Source organism: Anabrus simplex, chromosome 2 (assembly GCF_040414725.1).
Source record: "Anabrus simplex isolate iqAnaSimp1 chromosome 2, ASM4041472v1, whole genome shotgun sequence".
NCBI classification, from domain to species: Eukaryota; Metazoa; Arthropoda; class Insecta; order Orthoptera; family Tettigoniidae; genus Anabrus; species Anabrus simplex.
The window spans coordinates 906101851-906126449 of NC_090266.1; the positions used below are offsets into that span (position 1 = coordinate 906101851).

The following is a 24599-nucleotide window of genomic DNA, read 5'->3' on the forward strand; positions in this document are numbered from 1 at the left end:
TTTAGATTACTTATCTCTGTAGTCATTTTCTCACTATATGAGAACATCTAAGGTATGCAGGTACCCATTTACTTAATTGCTTTCAACAGTTCGGTGCTACATTATCTGTTCTGACATCATACTATTTCATTTGACACGTCTGAGTGAACTTAAGGCAATACCCCTCCCATAACCTAATAATTTCCATGTTCCACATTACCCATCCGGCGACCTTGTGACGTCAAACAGCCAGCTGTCCGCCGTAAGCGTGCCACCTGCGTACCGTCACTTGTAAAGTGTTGGCAGTCGCAAGTACGATGGCGTCTGGAGAACGACAGCTGCAGCAATTGTTTCGAGCCTGCGATAAACAAGGCTCAGGTCATATCGGTCCAGACGAATTTCGAGAGCTATGCACAGGTTTCGATATTGGACCTGCAGATTCCGATGCTATTTTCGTGGACTTGGACCACGATGGTGATGGTAAAGTCAGCTTAGAGGACTTTGCTTGGGGATTCCGTGATTTCTTAAATCCTGACTCAACCAGTTCAAGACGCCCCTCGGTTGACGTCGTTGTTGAAGAACTTCAAAAACAGCAAGAATTAGAGAGGCGACATTCCTTGGCACAACATGCATGGTCCAACTTGGTCTCCAGCGTTGGTTTGACCACCATTAATCGCTTTCTAAATACGAGGTAGGCCAGTTATATTCGTATCGCATTTTTCACACTGATAGTAGTCTAGGAAATAATACAATGTTGAACTGCTGCACATTGAAACTTACGTATGTTTACATACTTAATGTGCCCGGGACTGTAGACTAAGATGTCCCAATAATATGGCTTGTACAAAGTTATTAAATCTCTTCTTGGATAAAGGTTTGCGAGTATAGGCGTACTAAACTTGCGCCTAAGTCTTGAATCTTCAATCTACTTACACCTTAAATCCTATTAGATCTTAAAATCTCTGAGCTGATTCTTTATTCTCATATCATAAGGCTCCTTCAAAATTAAATCCCTCTTAATCCTTTTCGAGCATGCCCCCCCTCCTCTATTATAAGAAGACTATATTAAATCTCCTTGAAAGATAATTAAACAGTTGTTCACCCTTGCATCGATAGACAGTTAAGGATTAATTTACTGTAATCTTCTACAATAGGATGTAACTTACTGCACCTGAAATACTTAAACATTAAATCCTCTAATAGGCTATCCTCTAATCTTTTGACCGGCTGTTACACAGTCGATTTGCATTTACGGGTGACGTTAGATTTACTGACTCCTTAAGTACCCCTTTAAGGACAAAAAATAAATTGTGGAGCGTGATACCTAAGTGGCATAGTCACTGGCGATAGTTGCGGTTCGAATACCGGTCAATACACGTGGGATTTTAAAAAGAAAATCACCGAGGCCGATAGCTGCAGCCGCTTAAGTGCGGCCAGTATCCAGTAGGCCTATTCGTTAGATAGTAGGTTCGGACCCCACTATCGGCATCCCTGAAGATGGTTTTCCGTGGTTTCCCATTTTCACACCAGGCAAATGCTGGGGCTGTACCTTAATTAAGGCCACGGCCGCTTCCTTCCCACTCCTAGCCCTTTCCCCTCCCGTTGTCGCCATAAGACCTATATGTGTCGGTGCGACGGAAAGCAACTAGCAAAAAAAAAATTAAAAAGAAAATCACGTCTTATGGCTCGGTTTCGACGTAAAACAAGAGGTTCGTGACTGTGATCACGATATCAGCAGTCATGTAAAACTACAAACTCGATTACTTCTTTCAGGGCAAAATTCCTGTAGTACAGCGACTTTTCATATCATCGCCATGGGGCAAACATACAAGGCTTTTCGGTGACGTTTCGGTGGGAAGGGAAGGATTATGACTGGGATGGTAATAGACGTGGCCTTAATAATGTACGGCCCCGGCATTTGCCTGGTATACAAATGTGAAATCACACATAATCTACTTAAGGGTTGCCGAAGGTGAGATTCGAATCTACCAACTCTCGAATGCAAACTCACAATTAAACGACTCGTACCGAGTAGCCAAATCGCTTGGTTTTATAGCTACCTTTCTGAACGCGCGTTTTGAAGACTATCGTACATTCATTTTAATCTTGATCAAATACCCAATAACTAATGTGTTCTTAAATCTTTGTATGCTTATACAACTCTTGTCCCGTTTCTCCATGGGGTCGTGTATGAAGTGAGATGAATGTTTGTAGCGAGTTTTTACGACCGGATGCCCTTCCTGACATCAGTGACGTCATATGTGAAAGTAGGAAGGGAGATGGCGAAATCCAGTGCCGGCACATAGCCTGCTTCTGTCGAATAGCATCAAGGGGTCTGCTGAAGGCTTAACGTCTCCATCCGATGGACGAATCACCAATAACAGTGTCATATGTTCTCTCTCCATTTGAACAGTGCAGAAAAGTTTGGAATTACATCCAGGATTTTCGCTCGTAATTTAATGATTAGAAATTGTGTACCACCACCTCCCCTACCCTACCAGCCAACATTCTGATGGTAAAATTTTTTCGACCAACGGGACTCGTACAAGTCTTTTAGTGTCTAAGTTTGAAATCACCCTTGGATTATGTCAGGGATTATATTTGCCCTCGCTGTGATTCAAGCGTTAGGGTAGGCCTATAGGCCCCCGATCCAATTTCTGAGTTAGGTATAAGAATAGGAAAGAGGTGCGCTCTGTCTCCAGAGGGAGTATTTGAAATCGGTGTCTTGGACATTCTGGAAGTGATATTTCGTGGGCTTGTTCTTCAACGTCAGGTGAATGCCGCGATGATACGTCAGAAAAAAACCACGGCCACTTAAAAAAATTTACAAGTGTCAGTAATAACAATGTTATTTAATTTACGTCCCGCTAACTACTTTTATGGTTTTCGGAGACGCTGGGGTACCGGAATGTTGTCCCGCAGGAGTCCTTTCACGTGCCAGTAAATCTACCGACACGAGGCTATCGTACTTGAACACCTTCAAATACCACCGGACTGAGCTAGGATCGAACCTGCCAAGTTGGGGTCAGAAGGCCAGCGCCCCAGCCGCCTGAGCCACTCAGCCTGGCTACAAGTTTCGGTCTGATGTAAGTTAAAGTAAATTTTAGTTTTCCTTTACCACGTTATAAGGTATTCTTTAATTCGTTGCTCAAAACAATGTAACCAGTGGGATTATTCGTAGCAGTGAATTAAAGAATCCTGGATAAACATTTTAATTCACCCCTGATACTATTACAGTTAAACAATTCCACTTTTGGGGTCATTAAGTTTTTTAATTATTTTTTTTCTATAATCTGCTTTACGTCGCACTCACACAGATAGGTTTTACGGCGACGATGGGTTAGTAAAGAGCTTGGAGTGGAAAGGAAGCGGCCATAGTCTTAATTAAGGTGCCTGGTGTTAAAATGGGAAACCACGGAAAACCATATTCAGAGTTGCCGAAAGTGGAGTCCGAATCCACTGTCTCCCGAATGCAAGCTCACAGCTGCACGACCCCAATCGTACGGCCAACTCACTCGGTATAATTTTTTTTTAATTAAGTGAAGAGAGAACATTTTTTGCATCAGACAAAACATCTTTCTTTCTTAATCTGCTTACCCTCCAGGGTTGGCTTTTCCTTCGGACTAAGCGAGGGATCCTACCTCTACCGCCTTGAGGGCAGTGTCCTGGAGCGTGAGACATTGGTTCGGAGGATACAACTGGGGAGGATGACCAGTACCTCGCCCAGGCGGCCTCACCTGCTATGCTGAACAGGGGCCTTCGTGGGGGATGGGATGATTGGAACGAATAGACAAGGAAGAAGGAAGGAAGCGGCCGTGGCCTTAAGTTAGGTACCGTCCCGGCATTTGCCTGGAGGAGAAGTGGAAAACCACTTCCAGGATGGCTGAAGTGGGAATCGAACCCACCTCCACTCAGTTGACCTCCCGAGGCTGAGTGTACCCCGTTCCAGGCCTCGTACCACTTTTCAAATTTCGTGGCAGAGCCGGGAATCGAACCCGGGCCTCCGGGGGTGGCAGCTAATCACACTAACCACTACAGAGGCGCACCAAAAGTTTGCTTAGTTATTTATTTATTCCATTATCTCCTTGTCACACAATTTAATTGCCATCGATAGCAGCAGACTCCCGCATGCAATGACAAACGCATATATTTCATAAAAGTATGAAGTAAGTCACGTAAACATTACGACAATAACTGCACAATTTTGATTTACGTCGCACCGACACACATAGGTTTTCCGGCGACGATAGAATAGGAAAGGCCTAGGAGTGGAAGTGGCTATGGCCTTAACTGAGGTACAGCCCCAGCATTTCCTTCTTCTTCTCCTTCTACCGAGCTCGATAGCAGCAGTCGCTTAATTGCGACCAGTATCCAGTATTCGGGAGATAGTGGGTTCGAACCCCACTGTCGGCAGCCCTAAAGATGGTTTTCCGTGGTTTCCCAATTTCACACCAGGAAAATGCTGGGATTGTACCTTAATTAAGGCCACGGCCGCTTCCTTCCAACTCCTAGGCCTTTCCTATCCCATCGTCGCCATAAGACCTATCTGTGTCGGTGCGACGTAAAGCAACTAGCGAAAAATCTTCTTATTCTTCTTCTTTATCTGTTTACCCTCCAGGATCGGGTTTTCCCTCGAACTCAGCGAGGGATCCCACCTCTACCGCCTCAAGGGCATTGTCCTGGAGCTCATTTGCCTGGAGGAGGAGTGGGAAACCACGGAAAACCACTGCTAGGAGGGCTGAGGTGGGAATCGAACCCACATCTACTCAGTTGACCTCCCGAGGCTGAGTGGACCCCGTTCCAGTCCTCGTACCACTGTTCAAATTTCGTGGCAGAGCTGGGAATCGAACCCGAGCCTCCGGGGGTGGCAGCTAATCACACTAACCACTACACCACAGAGGCGGACGACCGCATGAGTTCATATTATCGTCATCGCCGTAGTCATCGTTACTGTCGCTGTTGTTCTTGTTCTTGCTGCCCCAGAGAACTGTCTACTTCGTTCGTAAGCGCTTGGAAAAAAAAAAAAAAAAAAAAATTATTGTATGTGTAAAAGTGAAACGAGCGGGGTGGGGGTCGGGGGAGGTGGTACCTGCATATAATCGCACCGGGCGACAAAATTCCTGTGGCCAGACTTGCTCATCGAGACACTACCGATTTGTTCGATAGCCGCCTCTGAATCGAAGAATTCTTTTATGATGCGTGTGTGCGTATAAGGCTAGAAAATATTAGGTACTGCATAACACATCATGTATCAAAGCATTAATAACCCAGTGATATGTGCCGATGTTATACTGTGGTAGTGCGAACGATTCCGAGGTAACCTGACTTTTCACTGAGGCTAAAATTGGTCAATTATTGAGCTCCCATTGCACTGTTTGCGCCTGTAGATTTCTAGCATGACAGACAAGTACAAAATTACAACGGTCGACAGTTTTTCACTTCAGGCGAACGTTACCTTACTCCCTCATTGTACAATACTCGTACACATAATAGCCATCGTTCTACTGCAGAGGAAACAGGCCATGCACTGGACACAATTTCCATAATGTTTTCTAGAGAGAGCAGCCATGCATAAGTAAAGATTTTCATTCAAATACGGGAAGTATTTAGTGGGGGTGATGAAATTAATATTAATACCTGTATGTTCTTGTATTTAATAATAATACTAATACTAATACTAATACTAATACTAATAATAATAATAATAATAATAATAATAATAATAATAATAACAATCGTTTAACGATCTTTCAATTTCTAGGCCGGGCTGAGTGGTTTAGATCATGAAACGCTGGCCTTTGGCGGGTTGGATCCCCGCTCAGTCCGGTTGTATTTGCAGGTGCTCTAATACACCATTATGATCACGTAAAGGAACTTCCGCAAGACGAAATTCTGGCACCTCGGCGTCTCTGGAAACCGTAAAAGTGGTTAGTGGGACGTAAAACTAATAACATTATTATTATCCGCCTCTGTGTTGTAGTGATTAGCGTGATTAGTTGCTACCCCAGGAGGCCCGGGTTCGATTCCTGGCTCTGCCACTAAATTTGAAAAGTACCGAGCTCGATAGCTGCAGTCGCTTAAGTGCGGCCAGTATCCAGTATTCGGGAGATAGTAGGTTCGAACCCCACTGTCGGCAGCCCTGAAAATGGTTTTCCGTGGTTTCCCATTTTCACACCAGGCAAATGCTGGGGCTGTACCTTAATTAAGGCCACGGCCGCATCCTTCCAACTCCTAGCCCTTCCCTGTCCCATCGTCGCCATAAGATGTATCTGTGTCGGTGCGACGTAAAGCAACTAGCAAAAAAAAAAAAAAAAAAAAATTGAAAAGTGGTACGAGGGCTGGCATAGGCTCCATTCAGCCTCAGGAGGTCAACTGAGTAGAGAGGGGTTCGATTCCTACCACAGCCATCCTCAAAGTGCTTTTCCGTGGTTTCCCACTTCTCCTCCAGGCAATGCCGGGATGGTACCTAACATGGCCACGGCCGCTTCCTTCCCTCTTCCTTGTCTATTCCTTCCAATCTTCCCATTCCCCACAAGACCCCTGTTCAGCATAGCAGGTGAGGCCGCCTGGGGAGGCACTTGTCCTCCTCCCCAGTTGTATTCCCCGCCACAAAGTCTCACGCTCCAAGACACTGCCAATGGGGTGGTAGAAGTGGGATTTCTCTCTGAGTCTCAGGGAAAAACTGACCCTGGAGGGTAAACAGATTAAGAACGGAAAGAAAGGTTATTATTATTATTATTATTATTATTATTATTATTATTATTATTATTATTATTATTATTATTATTATTAAAATTTCGACTTATATAGTATTTGAAATAGCCAAGATGTTGCAATTTTGACCGTCAGAAGTTTCATAACATGTTAAAGACAAACGATATGTTGTAATCGCATTTAATCGTGCTCAAATGCCATCGACCCCAGTCGGGATCGAACTCATGGACAACGTGTATTGGATCGCGGGACTCAGGTCGCTAGGAGAATTAAGAGAGACACTTTTGCTCATATAACAGTATGTGTGCACGCGCTTCAGCCATAAAACACCTGTATTCATTATAGCCTATTTCTCTGGTGTTTGGTAGTATTGTGAGCTGTAGGTAGATGAAGAGAACTAGCAGCAATTGTAGTTGGTCAGGAAGAAACTGCTTTTTTTACAATTTGTTTTACGTCGCACCGACACAGATAGGTCTTATGGCGACGATGGGATAGAAAAGGCATAAGAGTGGGGAGGAAGCGGCCGTGGCCTTAATTAAGGTACAGCCCCAGCATTTGCCTGGTGTGAAAATGAAAAACCACGGAAATCCATCTTGAGGGCTGGCGATAGTGGGGTTCGAATCCACTATCTCAAGGATGCAAGCTCACAGTTGCGCGCCCCTAACCAAACAGCCAACTAGCCCGGTGAAGAAACTGTAGATACCGGGATCCTGTCAAATGATCCTCAAAAAAATTTGGTCTAATTAGGTGATCACCCAGTATAACACACCAGACATTTACTCCTCATCGTGCCTGAAATGCTGCCTGCCTTACCCAGTGGGGATTTTCAACACTCTAGTAGTGCATATTACGACGATTCACGGAGCCATTATTATGAAATCGTGCCTCGTCCGAAAATAAAATGTGAGATAGAAACGCTGGATCATTTGCTAATTGTGTCAATATCCACGCACAGAAATCAACACGAGTCTCGAAATCTCGACCCTGGAGTTTTTGGTGTAGTTGCTGATGATACGGACGAAAAAACTGGAATGTAATATCCTTACAACAGACGACTGGCTGATGTTGGCCTGTTGTGCTACTGCCCGGGTACTCGTGTGAGGTTTCTCCTGGAAAGTGTCCAAAACCATCTCAGCAGTTTCGCCGGACGTAACTGGCGCCTCTCTAACAGGACCTGTTCAGGAAAGTGACGAAGTTATACGCAAACGTCGCTCCACCCTCCTAAACGTATTTGCGTTTGGTTGTTGTCATCATCATCATCATCATCATCGGTTTACCCTCCAGGTTCGGTTTTTCCCTCGGACTTGGCGAGGGATCCCACCTCTACCGCCTCAAGGGCAGTGTCCTGGAGCTTCGGACTCTTGGTCGGGGGATACAACTGGGGAGTATGACCAGTACCTCGTCCAGGCGGCCTCACCTGCTATGCTGAACAGGGGCCTTGTGGAGGGATGGGAAGGTTGGAAGGGATAGGCAAGGAAGAGGGAAGGAAGCGGCCGTGGCCTTAAGTTAGGTACCATCCCGGCATTCGCCTGGAGGAGAAGTGGGAAACCACGGAAAACCACTTCCAGGATGGCTGAGGTGGGAATCGAACCCACCTCTACTAAGTTGACCTACCGAGGCTGAGTGGACCCCGTTCCAGCCCTCGTACCACTTTTCAAAGTGGGGGTGGCAGCTAATCACGCTAACCACTACACCACAGAGGCGGACTTGGTTGTGCGGAAATCTTTCCTGGTACAGGCGCTGTGCTTCCTGTGCGTTCTGTCTTGCTTCACCGCAGATGAGGAGCATGTCAACATACCCATCTGCTGAACACATAGCGAAGAAATGACCAGGACTGCTAGGCTACAAGTGTAAAGCCACTACACATTCAACAACATGGATGATATTGGTCGAATATGGCACGAATGGCCTCTTATTTGAGCCCCAATGTAAAATGTGAATAAAAATACGGTATTTATCGCTCGTGGTATTCGAACCCGCCTACCAACGCGACATACGTCAACGCGTCTGTGGTTAGGCCACTAGACTACGATAACTGTTGCCTCCAGGTTATCATAAAACTCACTTGGTGTGAAACTACGTTCCACTTCACAAACTCATACACGTTTCCTATCAGTACGCCATTGCTTTCAGCGATCATTTCAAAACGAATCGAAAGCTTAGTCCGCCTCTGTGGTGTAGTGGTTAGCGTGATTAGCTGCCACCCCCGGAGGCCCGGGTTCGATTCCCGGCTCTGCCACGAAATTTGAAAAGTGGTACGAGGGCTGGAACGGGGTCCACTCAGCCTCGGGAGGTCAACTGAGTAGAGGTGGGTTCGATTCCCACCTCAGCCATCCTGGAAGTGGTTTTCCGTGGTTTCCCACTTCTCCTCCAGGCGAATGCCGGGATGGTACCTAACTTCAGGCCACGGCCGCTTCCTTCCCTCTTCCTTGCCTATCCCTTCCAATATTCCCATCCCTCCACAAGGCCCCTGTTCAGCATAGCAGGTGAGGCCGCCTGGGCGAGGTACTGGTCATACTCCCCAGTTGTATCCCCGACCAAGAGTCTGAAGCTCCGGGACACTGCCCTTGAGGCGGTAGAGGTGGGATCCCTCGCTCAGTCCGAGGGAAAAACCGAACCTGGAGGGTAAACAGATGATGATGATGATGATCGAAAGCTTATAATTGGGATGTACATTTTGCATAACCGTATGAAAGTTTGATGTATTGTGTAAATACTTGTCGCATACATGTTTTTGCCAAAGTCGTGCAGTGATGGCGCAGTAAGTGTTTTAAGGCGACTGCAACTTGGTATACGACAAAGGTAAATCAACCATCACCCCACTGACGTTCGTAGGGATGACTCACCCGCTATGTGTTGTGTTAATACACTTTTCTTCATATACACACACAGCATGCCGCACTACTAACTACCACAGAAACACGCAATAGCGAATATATCCTTCCAAATAGGCTGTGCGTTATGAAAGGCATCCGGCCGTAAAAATGGACAAAATATACATCGAGTGCCAACCACGATAAAATGGGGAAAAGGCCAGGAGAAGAAAGAAATACATCGTGTCCAAGTTCTATTTCTTGCGTGGTATCAGGGGTCTTTCATGTCTTCTTTGCGTATATTTTCATACAATTATGAAACACGGTAGAAATTAATGGATGTAGTTCCAGGATATATTTCCTTCTACTCCAAACTTTTACGAAGAATCACCATCAGGCACATAAAGGGGTCCAATCGTCCTTCTTCCTCCTCCTGGCCCTTTTCCGAGTTATCGGCACTTGACATGGATTTCGCCGTCTTTACGAACGGATCCCCTTTATGACACCAACCATACGTGGAGGTATGCAGGCTATTCATTAATGCGTGTTTCTGTAGTGGTTAGTAGTGTGATGTTCTGTATGTAAACGAAGAGAAGTGCATTAAGACGAACACAAATACAAGTCTCCGAGCCAGAGGAATTAACCATAACAATTAAAACCTGGCCGAGAATCGAACCCAAGATTTTCTGAATTCAAAGCCAGTACGCAACCATTCAGCCAAGAAATCGCACGCGAAGTGTCTCGTCATCCGAATTAAATAAATCATTACATCCACTTGGTTATCACAGACCTGCTGGATTATAAAATAGTAAAATAATACTTCTGTGTCAATACAATCTTAACCACTGAGTTTTCTAATTACACTTTCTCCTGTGATCTGAAAATCTTAAGACAACATCATTTATAATTTCTTTCATTTCAGTATTTACAGTCTATCACTTCTTAAAGAAGAATCTTCAACATTTGTATAATAGAGTGGTATACTACAGGGTCTGTTTTTTGGCTCGCTCCGCAGCACCACTCAGAGTACGGCACTGCTGGCGCAATGACACTCCGTCGCTAGCCGGGATAATGCGCGCTTTTCCTCCCCACTACTCACGGCAATTCACACTTATAGAAATCCATTTCTAGTGAAACTATTTGTCTAAAACCTACCTGGTATTACATTTGATGTTCAAAATGTTGTCCCTCAGCCGTCAAACACGCCTGACACCTCGTACATAGGTTTGCAGACACTCAGCGAATCTCAGCCCGTGTGATGTTCGAAATACGTAATTTGTGTAATGTTCTCTTATAGTTCTTCTCTTGTGTGAGGGTTGTTCACATACACTTTTCCCTTCAGCTTCCCCCACAGGTAATAATCACAGGGATTTAAATCAGGAGATCTAGGGGGATAATAAACCACACGATCTTCGAAAACTTCCCGTATTACCTCTATAGACCGATTAGCAGTGTGTGCCGTCACATTATCTTGCATGAAGTAACCATTACTCCTTTCTTCTTCCGTCAGCTCTTGAAAGATTGGTCTGAGAATGAGGTCTATATATCGATCAAAATTTATTGTTTCACGGAAAAATATAGGCCCTATAATTCTGCGAGCACTTATTGCGCACCAAACTCCTATCTTTACATCATGAAGTGGATGGACATGCATCTGGTGGGGACTTTCTGCACACCAGTAGCGATTGTTTTGACTATTTACATAGCCACTTAAGTGTAGCCATGCTTCATCACCATACAATAAAAGTTCTTGGTCAGCATGCCCATCGTGAACTGACTGAAGCAACCAGTTACAGTACCGAACCCTAGCGAAACTGTCAGGTCCTCTTAAATGCTGGGCAGGGATGGGTTTGTATGGTTTTGATTTTAACACTTTTGTTGCTTTGTGGGCAGAAGATAATGACACATTAGCTTGTACGGCGAGACGCGACAGGGATTTTGTTGGAGTTTTTTTCCAAGAGAGCTCCTATTTCGTCAAGCTTTTCCTCTGTTAAAATGGTTCGTCTCCTGCGTGATTTCTTGTTAAGAATGGACCCGGTGATGCGGAACCTCTTTATAATTTACGTACCGTACTCCTATGGGGAGGGAGGATGCCAGAAAATATTCCTACAGAAAGCGACGCTATTTTAAAGCGAACACATTGGGCACGCTACCAATACCACAGATGTTAAACTAGACTATTGCTGTGAAGCAATGGTTATCGGCACCGTACTGCATTAGATCATCTTAGCCGGTCATGAAGCAATATACAGTATATGTCTCTGCTATTCGTACAGGCTTCAATTTCTTATCAAGTCTCGTATATTCACATTAACGATTGAATGAGTGAAATAAAACGTACATTACGGGTAAAAGCATGGTTTGTCAATGACAATTCGTTAGCGAAAACCATACTTATTTACATACAGGCAAGAAAATTTGATATTAATGTGCCAGCATCGACAAACGGGTGTGTCACTTGTATTCGTACACATGGACAGCATGATGCCCACCGTTTGGTAGCGATGCACGGAAAAGTCTCATTGAGGGCATACGACTGGTCAAGTGCGATAGTCTCCTTCCTAGTGTATCTGTGGTGGACATTGATAGGAGTGCAGATTTAAGTACGGAACTCAAGAACACTATACTTAAACCGGCACTTAAAGGACTTTCATTACGGAAGATTGAACAGCTGGTCAATAGAACACATTCTACGGTGCAATATGTGGTTGATATATGTAAATACAAAGACACTATTAAGAACACGCCAAGGAAACCCGAGAGGAAGTGTTTAACTGAAAGGAAAGAACGGCTTGTTGTTCAGCTTATAAAGTCGGATTCCAAATTAAGTGCACCAGTATTGAGGCAACTCACGGAGGAATGAACTGGAAAGAAGATCAGCAACTCCACCATCCGTCGGATCCTGTATCGGCATGGGTACTATGGAGGAATCCCTCGAAAAAGGCCATATGTAACTATAAAAAACAGACGGCTTATACAGACATTCGCTAAGGAGCGTATAAATAAGGAGAAAGAATTCTGGAATGATGTTATCTGGTCTTATGAGACAAAAATAAACCTTTCTTGGGTCAGATAGCATCCACAGAATAGGGAAAATAATTGGTACGGGCAATGATGTGGCGAATACACTCCCAACTGTAAAATACGGTAGTGGGTCTGTAAGGTTTTGGGGCTGTATGTCAGCCAGAGATGTGCGTAAGATACATTTTATCGACGGAATAATGACAAAGGAGGGCTATAATGCAATCTCGTGGGCAAACGTGAAGCAGAGTGCCGAAAATTTAGGGATGCCCCCTGTTTATATATCCCAGCATAATAATGACCCAAAACACACTGCTGATATTAAAAAGACATGGTTGATCTGGAACATTCCTAAGCAGCTTAGAACACCTTCCCAGTCTCCGGATTAAAATCTCATCGAACATCTCTGAGCTACGTCGAAGAGAAATCTCCATAGGCAACGTATGCGTACGAAGCAGGAACTTAAAAGTGTGATTCTTCAGGAATGGCAGAAAATCAGCCCCGATATGTGCAAGAAATTAGTGTATTCTATGCGGCGACGATGTCAGGCAATTAAAAAGTCTTGGGGACATTCTATTAGATACTAACATGTTCCAGGAACCCTTTATTTGTTTTGTTTATTTCAAGTGTTCTGTTTGCTTGTACGAATAGGAATGGTACAAGATCATGGGCGCGTTTTTCTTTATTAGAATCTGCATGTTTGGTTAAGATGATTGCAGACAGATACAGTAGATATACGTTTTCTGAAGGCTTTGTTGAATGTATATTGAGTGAATAAAGTCCTTTTTAGTTTATTATTTTCTGGCAGTGCGTTGAAGTAGTAAATCAAACAGCCCGTACGAATAGAATGGGTACATACTGTATCTCTCGGCAAATGAGTCACCCGGCCGCGCTATCGCCTTCAGTGCATGTTCCAATGACACACGGAGCCAAAAAAAAAAAAAAAACCTGTACAACGATTACGGTCGGCAGATGCAGAGTGGGTCTTCGCCCATAAGTGGCCACGGCTGGTCCGTGGTCCAACAGCTCTGCACTCTGATCGGCCAACCGTGCAGAGGAGGGGTGGCCACGGCTCTAACGTGGCTGTACGCCTCTGGATTCGGGAGATAGGACAGGGCTTGGTAGACCAAGGCCCGTCAGAGATGTAGCGCATGGGGTTTGATTATATACAGTAGGGCTGGGGTCGAGAAGGGCAGCCGGCCGTAAAACAGGACCAGATCCACTAAGCACCCATGAGTCTCAAAACTCACGAATTCCAAGAAGAGTAAGTTTCTCTGTCTGGGCCAGTCTCAAAACTCACGAGCAGGGCCAGTTCTTCTTTGGAGGGATAAATATCTAACCTATCAATGATTTGATAATGGAATAATTTTAATAATCGAATAACTTCCATGTCCACCTCTGTGGTGTAGTGGTTGGTGTGATTAGCTGCTACCCCCGGAGGCCCTGGTTCGATTCCCGGCTCTGCCACGAAATTTGAAAAGTGGTACGAGGGCTGAAACTGGGTCCACTCAGCCTCGGGAGGTCAAATGAGTGGAGGTGGGTTCGATTCTCACCTCAGCCATCCTCAAAGTGGTTTTCCATGGTTTCCCACTTCTCCCCAAGGCAAATGTCAGGATGGTACCTAGCTTAAGGCCACGGCCGCTTCTTTCTTTTCTATCCCTTCCAATCTTCCCACCCCCCCACAAGGCCCCTGTGCAACATAGCAGGTGAGGCCACCTGCACGAGGTACTGGTCCTTCTCCCCAGTTGTATCCCCCGACCCGATGTCTGACGCTCCAGGACACTGCCCTTGAGGCGGTAGAGGTGGGATCTTTCGCTGAGTCCGAGGGAAAACCAACCCTGGAGGGTAAACAGATTAAGAAGAAAGAATAATTTCCACCCGCGAATAATCAAATCAAATAATCGAATGAGTTTCATATGTCATTCAGTTATATCGCGCAGAATAATCGGATGCGTCATGAGTACATTTTTTGGTTTAAGTGCGTCGGGTAGATAATCGATTGAACTAAGCGAATAGATGAACTCTTATGAAAAATAGAAATACGCATTTTTCCAAATGAATCTCCAAATGTTAAAATTAAATGAGTGAATTAACTGTCTTGATCTTCCATATCTCAAAATAAAATTCCTCATTCAAGTAACTGCCGCCTTCTGGCCGCATAATAGAACAAAGCCCCAGTACTTCCAACTGACAGTCTCTTTAAACTATCAGCGGACAATATACCTACTTTAATTTTATGTCATCCGGCTGCATGCATAAATGGTTAGCATGCTGGCCTTTGGAACAAAGGGTTCAGGGTGTCCCGGGTTCGGTTTCAGGTTTGGTCGGAGATTTTAACTTTAATTAGTAAATTCCTATGGCTTGGGGACTGGGTGCTCGTGCCGTCTTCAGCACTAGACTTATCTTAAATATAACCTTATCCTCACAGCCGTGCAGGTCGCCTATACGGCGTCAACTCTAAAGACCTGCACCAGTCCCCTCCGGAGACCACACGTCATTGTTATAAATTTATGTGAAAGGGAAAACATACATTATATTAGCTTTAAGACAACAGCAAAATATTTTAGAAATAATAATAATACACCTCGGTCTCTTTCATTCACTAACCATTACTTTTCCCCTGTGGGTTGGAGTGGCAGAATAACATCCACAGTATACCCTGCCTGTCGTAAGGTACGACTAAAAAGGGATCTCAGGGGCTCTTAAATTATTTAAGGAAAGCCTAGATAAACAACTAATAGGCAATCTGCTACCTGGGTGACTGCCCTAAATGCATATCAGTGGTGATTGATTGATTGATTGATTGATTGATTGATTGATTGATTGATTGATTGATTGATTGATTGATTGATTGATTGATTGATCGACAGAGCGTGGGTCGGCGACCTCGGGGCCCAGGCATTGCTTCCATTCACTTGTGACAGGCTCCTTGCTTTCAACTATCTTTAGTCAACTCTTGTTATTTCCGACTCCGACGGTATTAGATTTCCCGTGAAAACAGTAACTACCACCACCAAGTCCGGCTCCATGCCTAAATGGTTACCGTGCTGGCCTTTGGTCACAGGAGTCCCGAGTTCGATTCCCGGCAGCGTCGGGAATTTTAACCATCATTGGTTAATTCCGCTGGTACGGGGCTGGGTTTATGTGTTGTCTTCATCAGTATCTCATCCTCATCAAGACGCGCAGGTCGTCAACGGTTGTCAAATCAAAAGATCTGCATATGGCGAGCCGAACACGTCCTCGGACACTCCCGGCACTAAAAGCCACACGCCACTTCCTTTTTGCAGTACCACCATCATTACTTCCTTCATTGTTTTCAACCCTTATTTATTTGTATTCACCATTTACACATTTTCCTGGCTGGGAAAAGAACCAATATCACAAAATATCATCATCGATCTGGAGCCTTATTGAAGTCATTTACCGACATCGTTTCGAAGATAGCAACCAATGAGTTCGCCGTATTTTAAAGAAAATTCTGACGAATCTTAATTTATGACTTGATAAATTTGGTGAGCCAAGTAGCCAGTTCTGTAGCACTGCACTTCGCGTAACCGCGTGGGCGCGTGATGCAATATCTTAATCTCTAATAGTAATGGTATGTGAGTGCATGACTCATTCATACGTGTGCAGCATGAGTTCGTTTTACTTTTGGAAAGCTTATCTGAGACTGTTCGTCCTACCCGTGCACTTCCTGTAAGGGAGTGGAGATAGGTGATTTTAACTTCCCAGTGATGAGACTGATGAGTGTTGATGACAACATTAGGATTGCTTTCCGTTCCCTTATTTCAAAAGCATTCGCTATCCATTTGCCGCAGTCACGCGAATGGAATTTCAAATGTATAATCGAAAAAATAATCGCATGGAAGAAACAATTGAATAACCGAAAAAATAAGCAAATGAAATAATCGAATAAGCGATTGATTCATATTCGATTTTCCAATCATTACAACGTACCCACATAACGACTGTAGATATTTAAAAATTTAATCGGAATTGTGCGACAAGGACCATTGTTAGCGCCAGCCGGAACTGCGTGCCCTCTAGTAATTGGTACCCCTCTCATCACCTCTCGTGTAGCCTTGCACAAAGTATATGCGACAGGGGTTGAGAAATCCACGGACGCCATGGACCCGCGCGGATAACCGCACTCGACCTTTCAAATTAAGGCCTAGTCCCTTAAGCCTCTATAAGGCTTTGTCTTTCTTAATGCATTTTTTATGTATTATTATATTTAGAATTTTTTACTATTTATGTATTTCTGTCAATTGGTTTAGTATGCTTAATTTGGTTCAGTTGGTCTTTTTTTTTAACTATTTCCATTACTTTGATCTACATATTTACACGATTAATTTAACAAGGAAATATTTACTTTCTGTTTAACCCATCTTAAGGGTGAAGAAAGTGACTCTCAGAAATGCACATATATCTCTTGTCTCCACATATATTTTTGTATTTCGTTCGATCCTCTTATCAAGTTGATAGTATTTGTTTCTTCTTTATAAACCCACTGGGTTCAACTCCATCCTCATAATATTCTTATATAATTCCTCAGCTTCTTGCTTAAGTCCTCTTATTAAGTCTTTTATTCGAGGGTGAGGTCTTCCCAGAACATTGTTTATTTGGTGATTCCACCCTTCCACATTATTGCTTGTTCTGTGTCTTCTGTTATAGCAGTTCCACATTTTCAGGTGCACTAGTGGATTTTGTAGCCAATGATCGACAAAACAGTCAAAAAATACTATCAACATTTGGACTTCGGGGGGGTTACTGTGAATGTAAATCAACCCCTCGTCTGCGTCCTCAGGTGGCAGGAAGGCAAGTGCCGCGCACATTGTAATTCTTTGTCGGATTTTCTGATTCGTTTTGTAGGTTTAAGTGATGCCGACTTCCTGAATCTTTGGCCGGAGACTTTGAAATAAATGGAAGAAGCATCCTTGCACTTTGACAGAAGGAACTACTTTTACAGCTTCGATAGCGGCTGCCTCAAAGTCGACATTTAATTAATTTGGGTTCCATTCTGGGATCTCATGTTTTATGATATTAAATAATCTAGTGTATGTCTTTGTTGTCTTATTAGAGGGAAAAGCAAATATCACAGCTGTTATGTTTATTTCCTCACTGGTGTTTCCGAGATCAGCATGTATAGTATATAGCTGTGAAAACTGGCTGCTGGAACTTTCGGAATTACCATCCATTATAAGTGTGCTATGTGCTTTGAGACATTCTCTTCCCTTTGCGCTTGAAAATACTAACATTCTTTCTCCATCCCTGTTGTCTGCAAGAAGAAATGTACTACCATCGGTCATGCGTAGAGTGTTTTCGTCTAAATTAATATCGTTTCGATGTGTTGGTTCTTTTTGGACTGCCCGGGCTTTATTTCTTTGCCTGTAGAGTGTTGTTTTTAGACTGAACAATTGAGGTACCCTAGTGATCAATTCATATCCTCTTTGTTGCAAGGATTCAAATTCTTCTGTGTAGACCTGCAACAGAAAATATTATTGTTTACCATCTTGTACCTAACTTATAGTAATATTCAATAGTACCAATATGCCTTATGTACTCACTGACGCGGAACGAATGTAACTTATAAACAATTTATATTGATGCTTGTTGTTTGAAAGGGCCTAACATCTAGGTCATTGGCCCAGTTTCAATTGAAACGACACAGATAATAGACAGTTACCTAAAATGCACGACAGACACGCGCGCGATTTTATAACGGTTTTTAGTTTTGTCTGCGGACCCTAATGAAAAATAACCGAGTGAGTTCGCCGTGCGTTAAGGGGCGCGCAGCTGGGTTCGAACCCCAATGTCGGCAGCCCTGAAGATGTTTTTTCGTGGTTTCTCATTTTCACCCCAGGCAAATGCTGGGGCTTTACTTTAATTAAGGCCACGGCCGCTTCCTTCCTACTCCTAGTCCTTCCCTATCTCATCGTCGCCATAAGACCTGTGTATTTCGGAGCGACAAAAACCCACTTGTAAAAGAAAAGTTTAACTTATCTGTGTGACTGATGTTCCATGTCCTTTGTGAACTGATTTTTTGGCCTGGCTGACTGTTTTGTTCACATCGAGGTTTGCTTCATCAGGTACACAGTGGTGGGCTGTTTCACTAAAACCACTATTGCCAATTGCAGTTATAAATTTTTCCGGTACACGCGGATGACAGTCTTTTATGGCAAAACCATACTGTTTCTCCCTACTTGTTCTCTCGCTGCTTATAAAACCTGTAACCGTTGTAGGCCTACACTAAATTTAGTTTACCTTTTTGCGAAGTATTGAATTCCATGTTGTGCATTGCTCGATGACACCAAGCAGAATAACTGAGTAAAGATCAGCGTTATACTTGCAGAATCTGGTCTGCGGTAGGGTGATAATTCCTGTTAACAATACATGGGATATCCCATTCTATGAGTGGGTGGACAAGCATGGGTTGAAGGGCAGCGCGAGTCACCGTACACCTCATCCCTCCTGCGGTCATCGCCAGCACCTGCTGTCCTTTTTTTCATGTTGGCATAGTACATTCGTTCCCGTGCGATACCATGACCCTTTCTCCTGTGGTCTGAAAAATCTTAAGAGACCATATTTTCTAATTTCTTTCAGTTCAATGTTTACAATAAGTTGACTATCACTTACTTCTTAAAGAAGAATCTTCAACATTTGTAGAATAGAGTGGTATACTATAACGAGTGCATCTGCACTCACAAATCACAAACATATTAGGCCTACAGTACTTGAGAGAACTGATTCACATCCATTGTTTCAATTCGAAAGATACAGTATTAGAGTGTCAGCACAATAAACCCAAAACCTGCAAGAAAAATATCCCAAGACCTCTACAAACATGCCCTCCGGAACAAATCATGCGAATGCCACTCCACTTTCTAGGAAGTTAAATACACCAATACGTATACTCCTTTTCACGTATGAACTCATTGGCCTTCCCGTTGTCCATTCCTTTTTTCTTTTTTGTTCTTTAATGGAAACTGCCGATCGGCGGAAAATTCCTTTTATCAGTATCTACGTATATGAAACGATTTCACTCGTGGTGTTTAGTATAACCCCTACATGATTGCACTACTAACCATGACCTGTTTACAAAATTCGAGCTGCCCGCATTCCGATGAGCCTTCGCCGTACACCTGTCCTTTATGAGATTTACTGCAGAGTGTGTATTCGTTGATAATTTAACGTAGCAGCAGCCGGGCCGAATGGCTCAGATGTTAGATTCTGAACTCAAGTTGGCAGAATCAGAAATGAGACTAAGGTATAGAAAAGATGGGTCAATAGGATGGTCTACGTACTGTCAAAAATTAGTTTAAGAGTTGTTTCCATTGAACCCTTGGACGACCAGCAGCAGTCAATTACCTCAGCTAAGTCGGAGGCATGAATTCGTAGAATCTTGTGATCTCAGAGTGTTTACGGGCTCTTCGTCACTTGCGGACATGATCGGTGGGTAACAATAAAGGCCTAACTACTTGAAATTAAAGGCAAGAATGGTACTGACTCAGATTTATTGATCAAAAGGAAAATGTCATTGAACGACGAAAGAAGGAAGGTTTAACAAACCAAATATCGAACCAATAATTCATTCATTGACAAATTTACTCGACAGCCGCACGGCTTCTTCATTACGTCTGTATTTTACTACCTGAGAGGCTGCATGAATCGAAAACCATCATTTGTAAACCTTAACAATGAAATAACAACCTGAAAGTCGTCAGACTCGGCTTACATCTGTAACTTGATTCCTTAATTCTCGGGGACCGAGCTCCAGACGTTCGTTAAAATTAAGGTTATCCACTAACGTAATACCAACATAGAATCCGTCACCTGGACCCTTAATTGAATCGGAGTAACCTCCTGTTCTATTGTGAACTAACTGTTCATTATCATTATTATTTGAAGAAGTTAATTGTGCTTATGGAAAAACATGGCATTCAAAAAGTTAAGTTAAATGATTGAAGGTCATTAAATTATGATTGCACCAAACTAAACCAAACCAAACTCCACGGCACTTAACGCCCTTGAAAGGGCCTTGGCCTGCCCAGCGACCGCAGCTCAGCCCGAAGGCCTGCAGATTACGAGGGGTCGTGTGGTCAGACCGGGGCCGCCATCTCACCGTCAGATAGCTCCTCAATTCTAATCACGTAGACTAAGTGGACCTCGAACCAGCGCTCAGGTCGAGAGAAAAATCTCTGTCCTGGCCGGGAATCGAACCCGGAGCCCCTACATCACGGGGCCGGCTATGATTGCACCACTTGGGTCATAAACTGACACAGTGAAAATGCAAAATACTGATGATGCTCATCAACGCATATAACACACTCTCTATGTTTCAAGAATAGAATAGCACAAGTTTACTTCCAACTACAATCTTAAGCAAAGAAAATCACTGACTTTCAGGCTAATTCCAAGTTCATCACTTGTGCTTAGTTTATTAAATGCACGCGGTTTTAACTGAGTAAGTCTAACACTGAACAAACGTCTGATTTCAACACTGGACGACTAATAAAATAACATTCAAATATCGAAAATGGTTTTCGTCGAAATGGTTAACTCCCAATATTTACAAAGCGGTTATGTCGGTTGGGTCGGTTTAAGACAATACAGGTGTCTTCGATGATGCGTTTGTAAAAATTATTTGCGTGATTACTAAATCTTATCGTGCTGACGTTCCATAACGTTAAACAAAAGCACAGCTAAAAATATCAATCTTAATAATGTATGAGTTTCCCCTAAATAAATATCTCCACTGAAAGAGTCAAACCACACTCACTAATCCGCAATATAAATCCTGGGAATACACCATAATCCTACATTAACATCAACAATAATATTAAAAGTATGTACAACAAACTCGAAATATCCATAGACTTGTGGCGAACTGCTCAAATGTTGTGTGGGGTTTCCTGTGGTTACGACCATTGTACGTCAGATAGGTCTCCCAACACTAGATCAGAATAAGCATCCTAGCTGTAACGGTAATCGCACCTACCATGACTTAAATGTACTCCACTAACGCTATTCCTTTGACATAACTCAAACACTAACCCAGGGCCTCTCAGAGTGCATGCACGGTGCACGGTGACAAGGACGACTTGGCTTGGTTGACCAGAGTGCAGACCCCCCACTCCCCGATTTGGAGCAATAGCGCTTACTCTCTCTTTCCTCACGCCTGTCTCGCTCGCTCCCCCTGTCTCCCTCTGCCACACTTGCTCCGTAGCGCTTCAAATGCGAGCTGAGTTGCGCCGAGTAGAGCCGAGCGTAGCCGAGCTTAGCCGAATAGCCCAGGGGCGAAGCGTTGGTCTGAGCCGAGTCGAGCTGGACCGATGCACAGTGCACGGAGCTCTTGGGCCTCGATTTGCACGCGTAAGATTTTGGGCGTTTGAGAGACCTTGCACTAACCTATGACATTACTCAATGAGAGCCCTATTCACGACTACCATTGTTGACGACCAAGAAAAATAAAATATCAGTGTTAACAATCACCTCCAGCTTAAATCCTAAAAGAATATTGACGTGAAATTAAACCGTCGGTGTGTTCAGATAACTTCAACGAAACGGTATAATAATAATCGATGACCACAAGGTTGCAAACGGTCACTGCTGAAATCCATGATCATAAAATGAGGATCTGATCAACCTGTGTATGAGCATGACTGCCCTGGAAAGCTAAGGAAAAGAGAGATGTATTTGGACTGTCAAGTTATGATGAAGCACTACTTCTTTATTCTTACTTTACGCAGCTAAACAGACGTGGATTAAAGCGTCCTTCGGCTTTCCCGTTGTCCCTTATTTTAGATATTTATTGCCTTTCTCAAACTCTCATCAGTGCTACATTTGAACATTTTTGAATTATACCATCAAAGATGATGTAGTAAAACTAGGTCTCCAAATGGCTGAAAACACACTAACTATTATACAAAATATTTGCAAGTGTCGTGTGCCATTAATTAATTTTTTAAAAAAAAATGTATGAAAGTCCTGCCCAACATTTTCGTCAATAACAACACTGAAGTTCTACATGGCAAACATATCTCCAAGGATATTGCTAAAATGCTGTGCAGTGAACAGGTGGAAAGGAGCAATAGACTACCGAGTACTTTGAAGCAAAATGTTTGCAAGGATCTTAAGCTCAACTGCTATTTACATTCCTTTATTCATTACCAATTTTGTCCTAACAACTGCATGCTTAGGGATAGATGTTTGATTTATAAAAATGATATATTGCATATTTATTTATTTATTTATTTATTTATTTATTTATTTATTTATTTATCGTCCGGCTCCATGGCTAAATTGTTAGCGTGCTGGCCTTTAGTCACAGGGGTCCCGGGTACGATTCCCGGCAGGGTCGGGAATTTTAACCACAATTGGTTAATTTCACTGGCACGGGGGCTGGGTGTATGTGCCGTCTACATCATCATTTCATCCTCATCACGACGCGCAGGTCGCCTACGGGAGTCACATCAAAAGACCTGCTTCTGGCTTCTGGCGAGCCGAACTTATCCTCGGACACTCCCGGCGTACCTTAATTCGCATGCTTAGGATCATAAGGGTGTATCTACAATTTTTGACATTTTGAGGTTATGATATCATTGTAATGCGGAAAGATTGCTGTATTTGAGTAACAGAACGGCGTATCTCTAACTATGCTAGTTTTTAAATTTTGCATGGCGTAAGTCATTAAGAGTTTTGTTTTAGTAAATAACAAAAGGGCGTATCAGTATACGCCCATTTGTTACTCACAAACACGTAAGATATGAGGCACATACATTAGGAACAAAATGGCGTAACACCTGATACGCCATTTTCACTCTAACTATTATTTCGTTTATTCTCTATGGAAACCTGTGTGACTAGCGTGTGTTAAACATATCACCGTTTTGTGGGGTGAATTAGTTTCTCTATTTTAGAGCACTATAAGAGTAATGAAATACTTGATAGTGTTTTAAAACTAGAATAATACTATCAATGAAGAAGGTGAGTCTAAAATATGAGCCACACAAATCAGCAAAGTACATTACCAAATACAGTAGAGACAATATGCGACACTGCGAAATATCGAGGGACAGCGATTAGATCTCAATCTAGCGGAGTGACCTGAGAGTTACTGATTCTGTCATAAGAGCACGTGTATTCGTTTGTGAAGTTTTGGGGGTTATTTATGCGTTTGTATTAAGATGACATAAGTAAATAGTAGCGTGTGTCATTCCTTTATATCTCCTGTCAATATGAGTGGAAGGATATTTGCTGCGTTTGGCTGCAATAACTATGAAGTGCAGAAGGATTCGCGGTCTTTCTTCCGCTTCCCTCGTGACATGAAAATGTAAGTGAATACTGTGTTTGCATATATATCCTTCCAGTTACAAAGATATTTTTATAGAAGGCCTACTTCCTAAACTTCTGACCTGCGCGCCCCATATTTTAACTGGCTTAAAATATTATAATAAGCTTATTTTATTGTATTAGCGCAACAGTTAACCTTCAATACTGATGTATTGTTGTAGGTGTGATCTGTGGGTTTTGATTTAATTAAGGAACATGCATATGTGTGTGGCTGGTTTTGTTCCAAGTTACCCCATTTGGAATGCCGTAATGCGTTGTCAAGCACTGAAGAAAATATGGGTGATTTAAGAAATGTGATGATGATGATGTAAAGGTGAGTGGCTACTCATTGAATTCGATTTACAAGCTGTACTGAACTGTCCACATACAAATCCCAAAGCATTGTTTTACAAAATAAGACTTGCTTTCTACAACCTAACAGTGTTAAATGCAGTTGCAAATAGTGCTGTCTATTATACGTGGAATGAGACTATAGCTAAGAGAGGGTCATCTGAAATAGTATCATGTGTTTATAAGATTCTTACTCAAAATGCAAATGGCAAAGAGATTGTTTTTATACAGATACATGCAGTGGCCAAAATAGGAATGCGTATATCTGTGCAATGTGTCTCTTTGCTGTAAAACAATTAAATATACCTGAAATCAACCACAAATATCTTACTCCAGGCCACACACAAACGGAGGTTGATTTGGTACATTCTATGAACGAAAAAAGAAGAA

At 43.1% G+C, this 24599-nt stretch overlaps 1 protein-coding gene across 1 annotated transcript in view; it reads left to right on the forward strand.

The window, feature by feature from the left end:
• The first annotated feature begins 287 nt into the window (after positions 1-287).
• The window catches only part of LOC136863176 (ras and EF-hand domain-containing protein homolog), a 266862-nt gene continuing 242550 nt past the window's right edge, over positions 288-24599 (forward strand). Inside the window, exon 1 of the mRNA XM_067139527.2 lies at positions 288-670. Coding sequence (XP_066995628.2) covers positions 297-670 — 374 coding nt within the window. The 5' untranslated portion in view covers positions 288-296. The remainder of the gene's footprint in view (positions 671-24599) is intronic.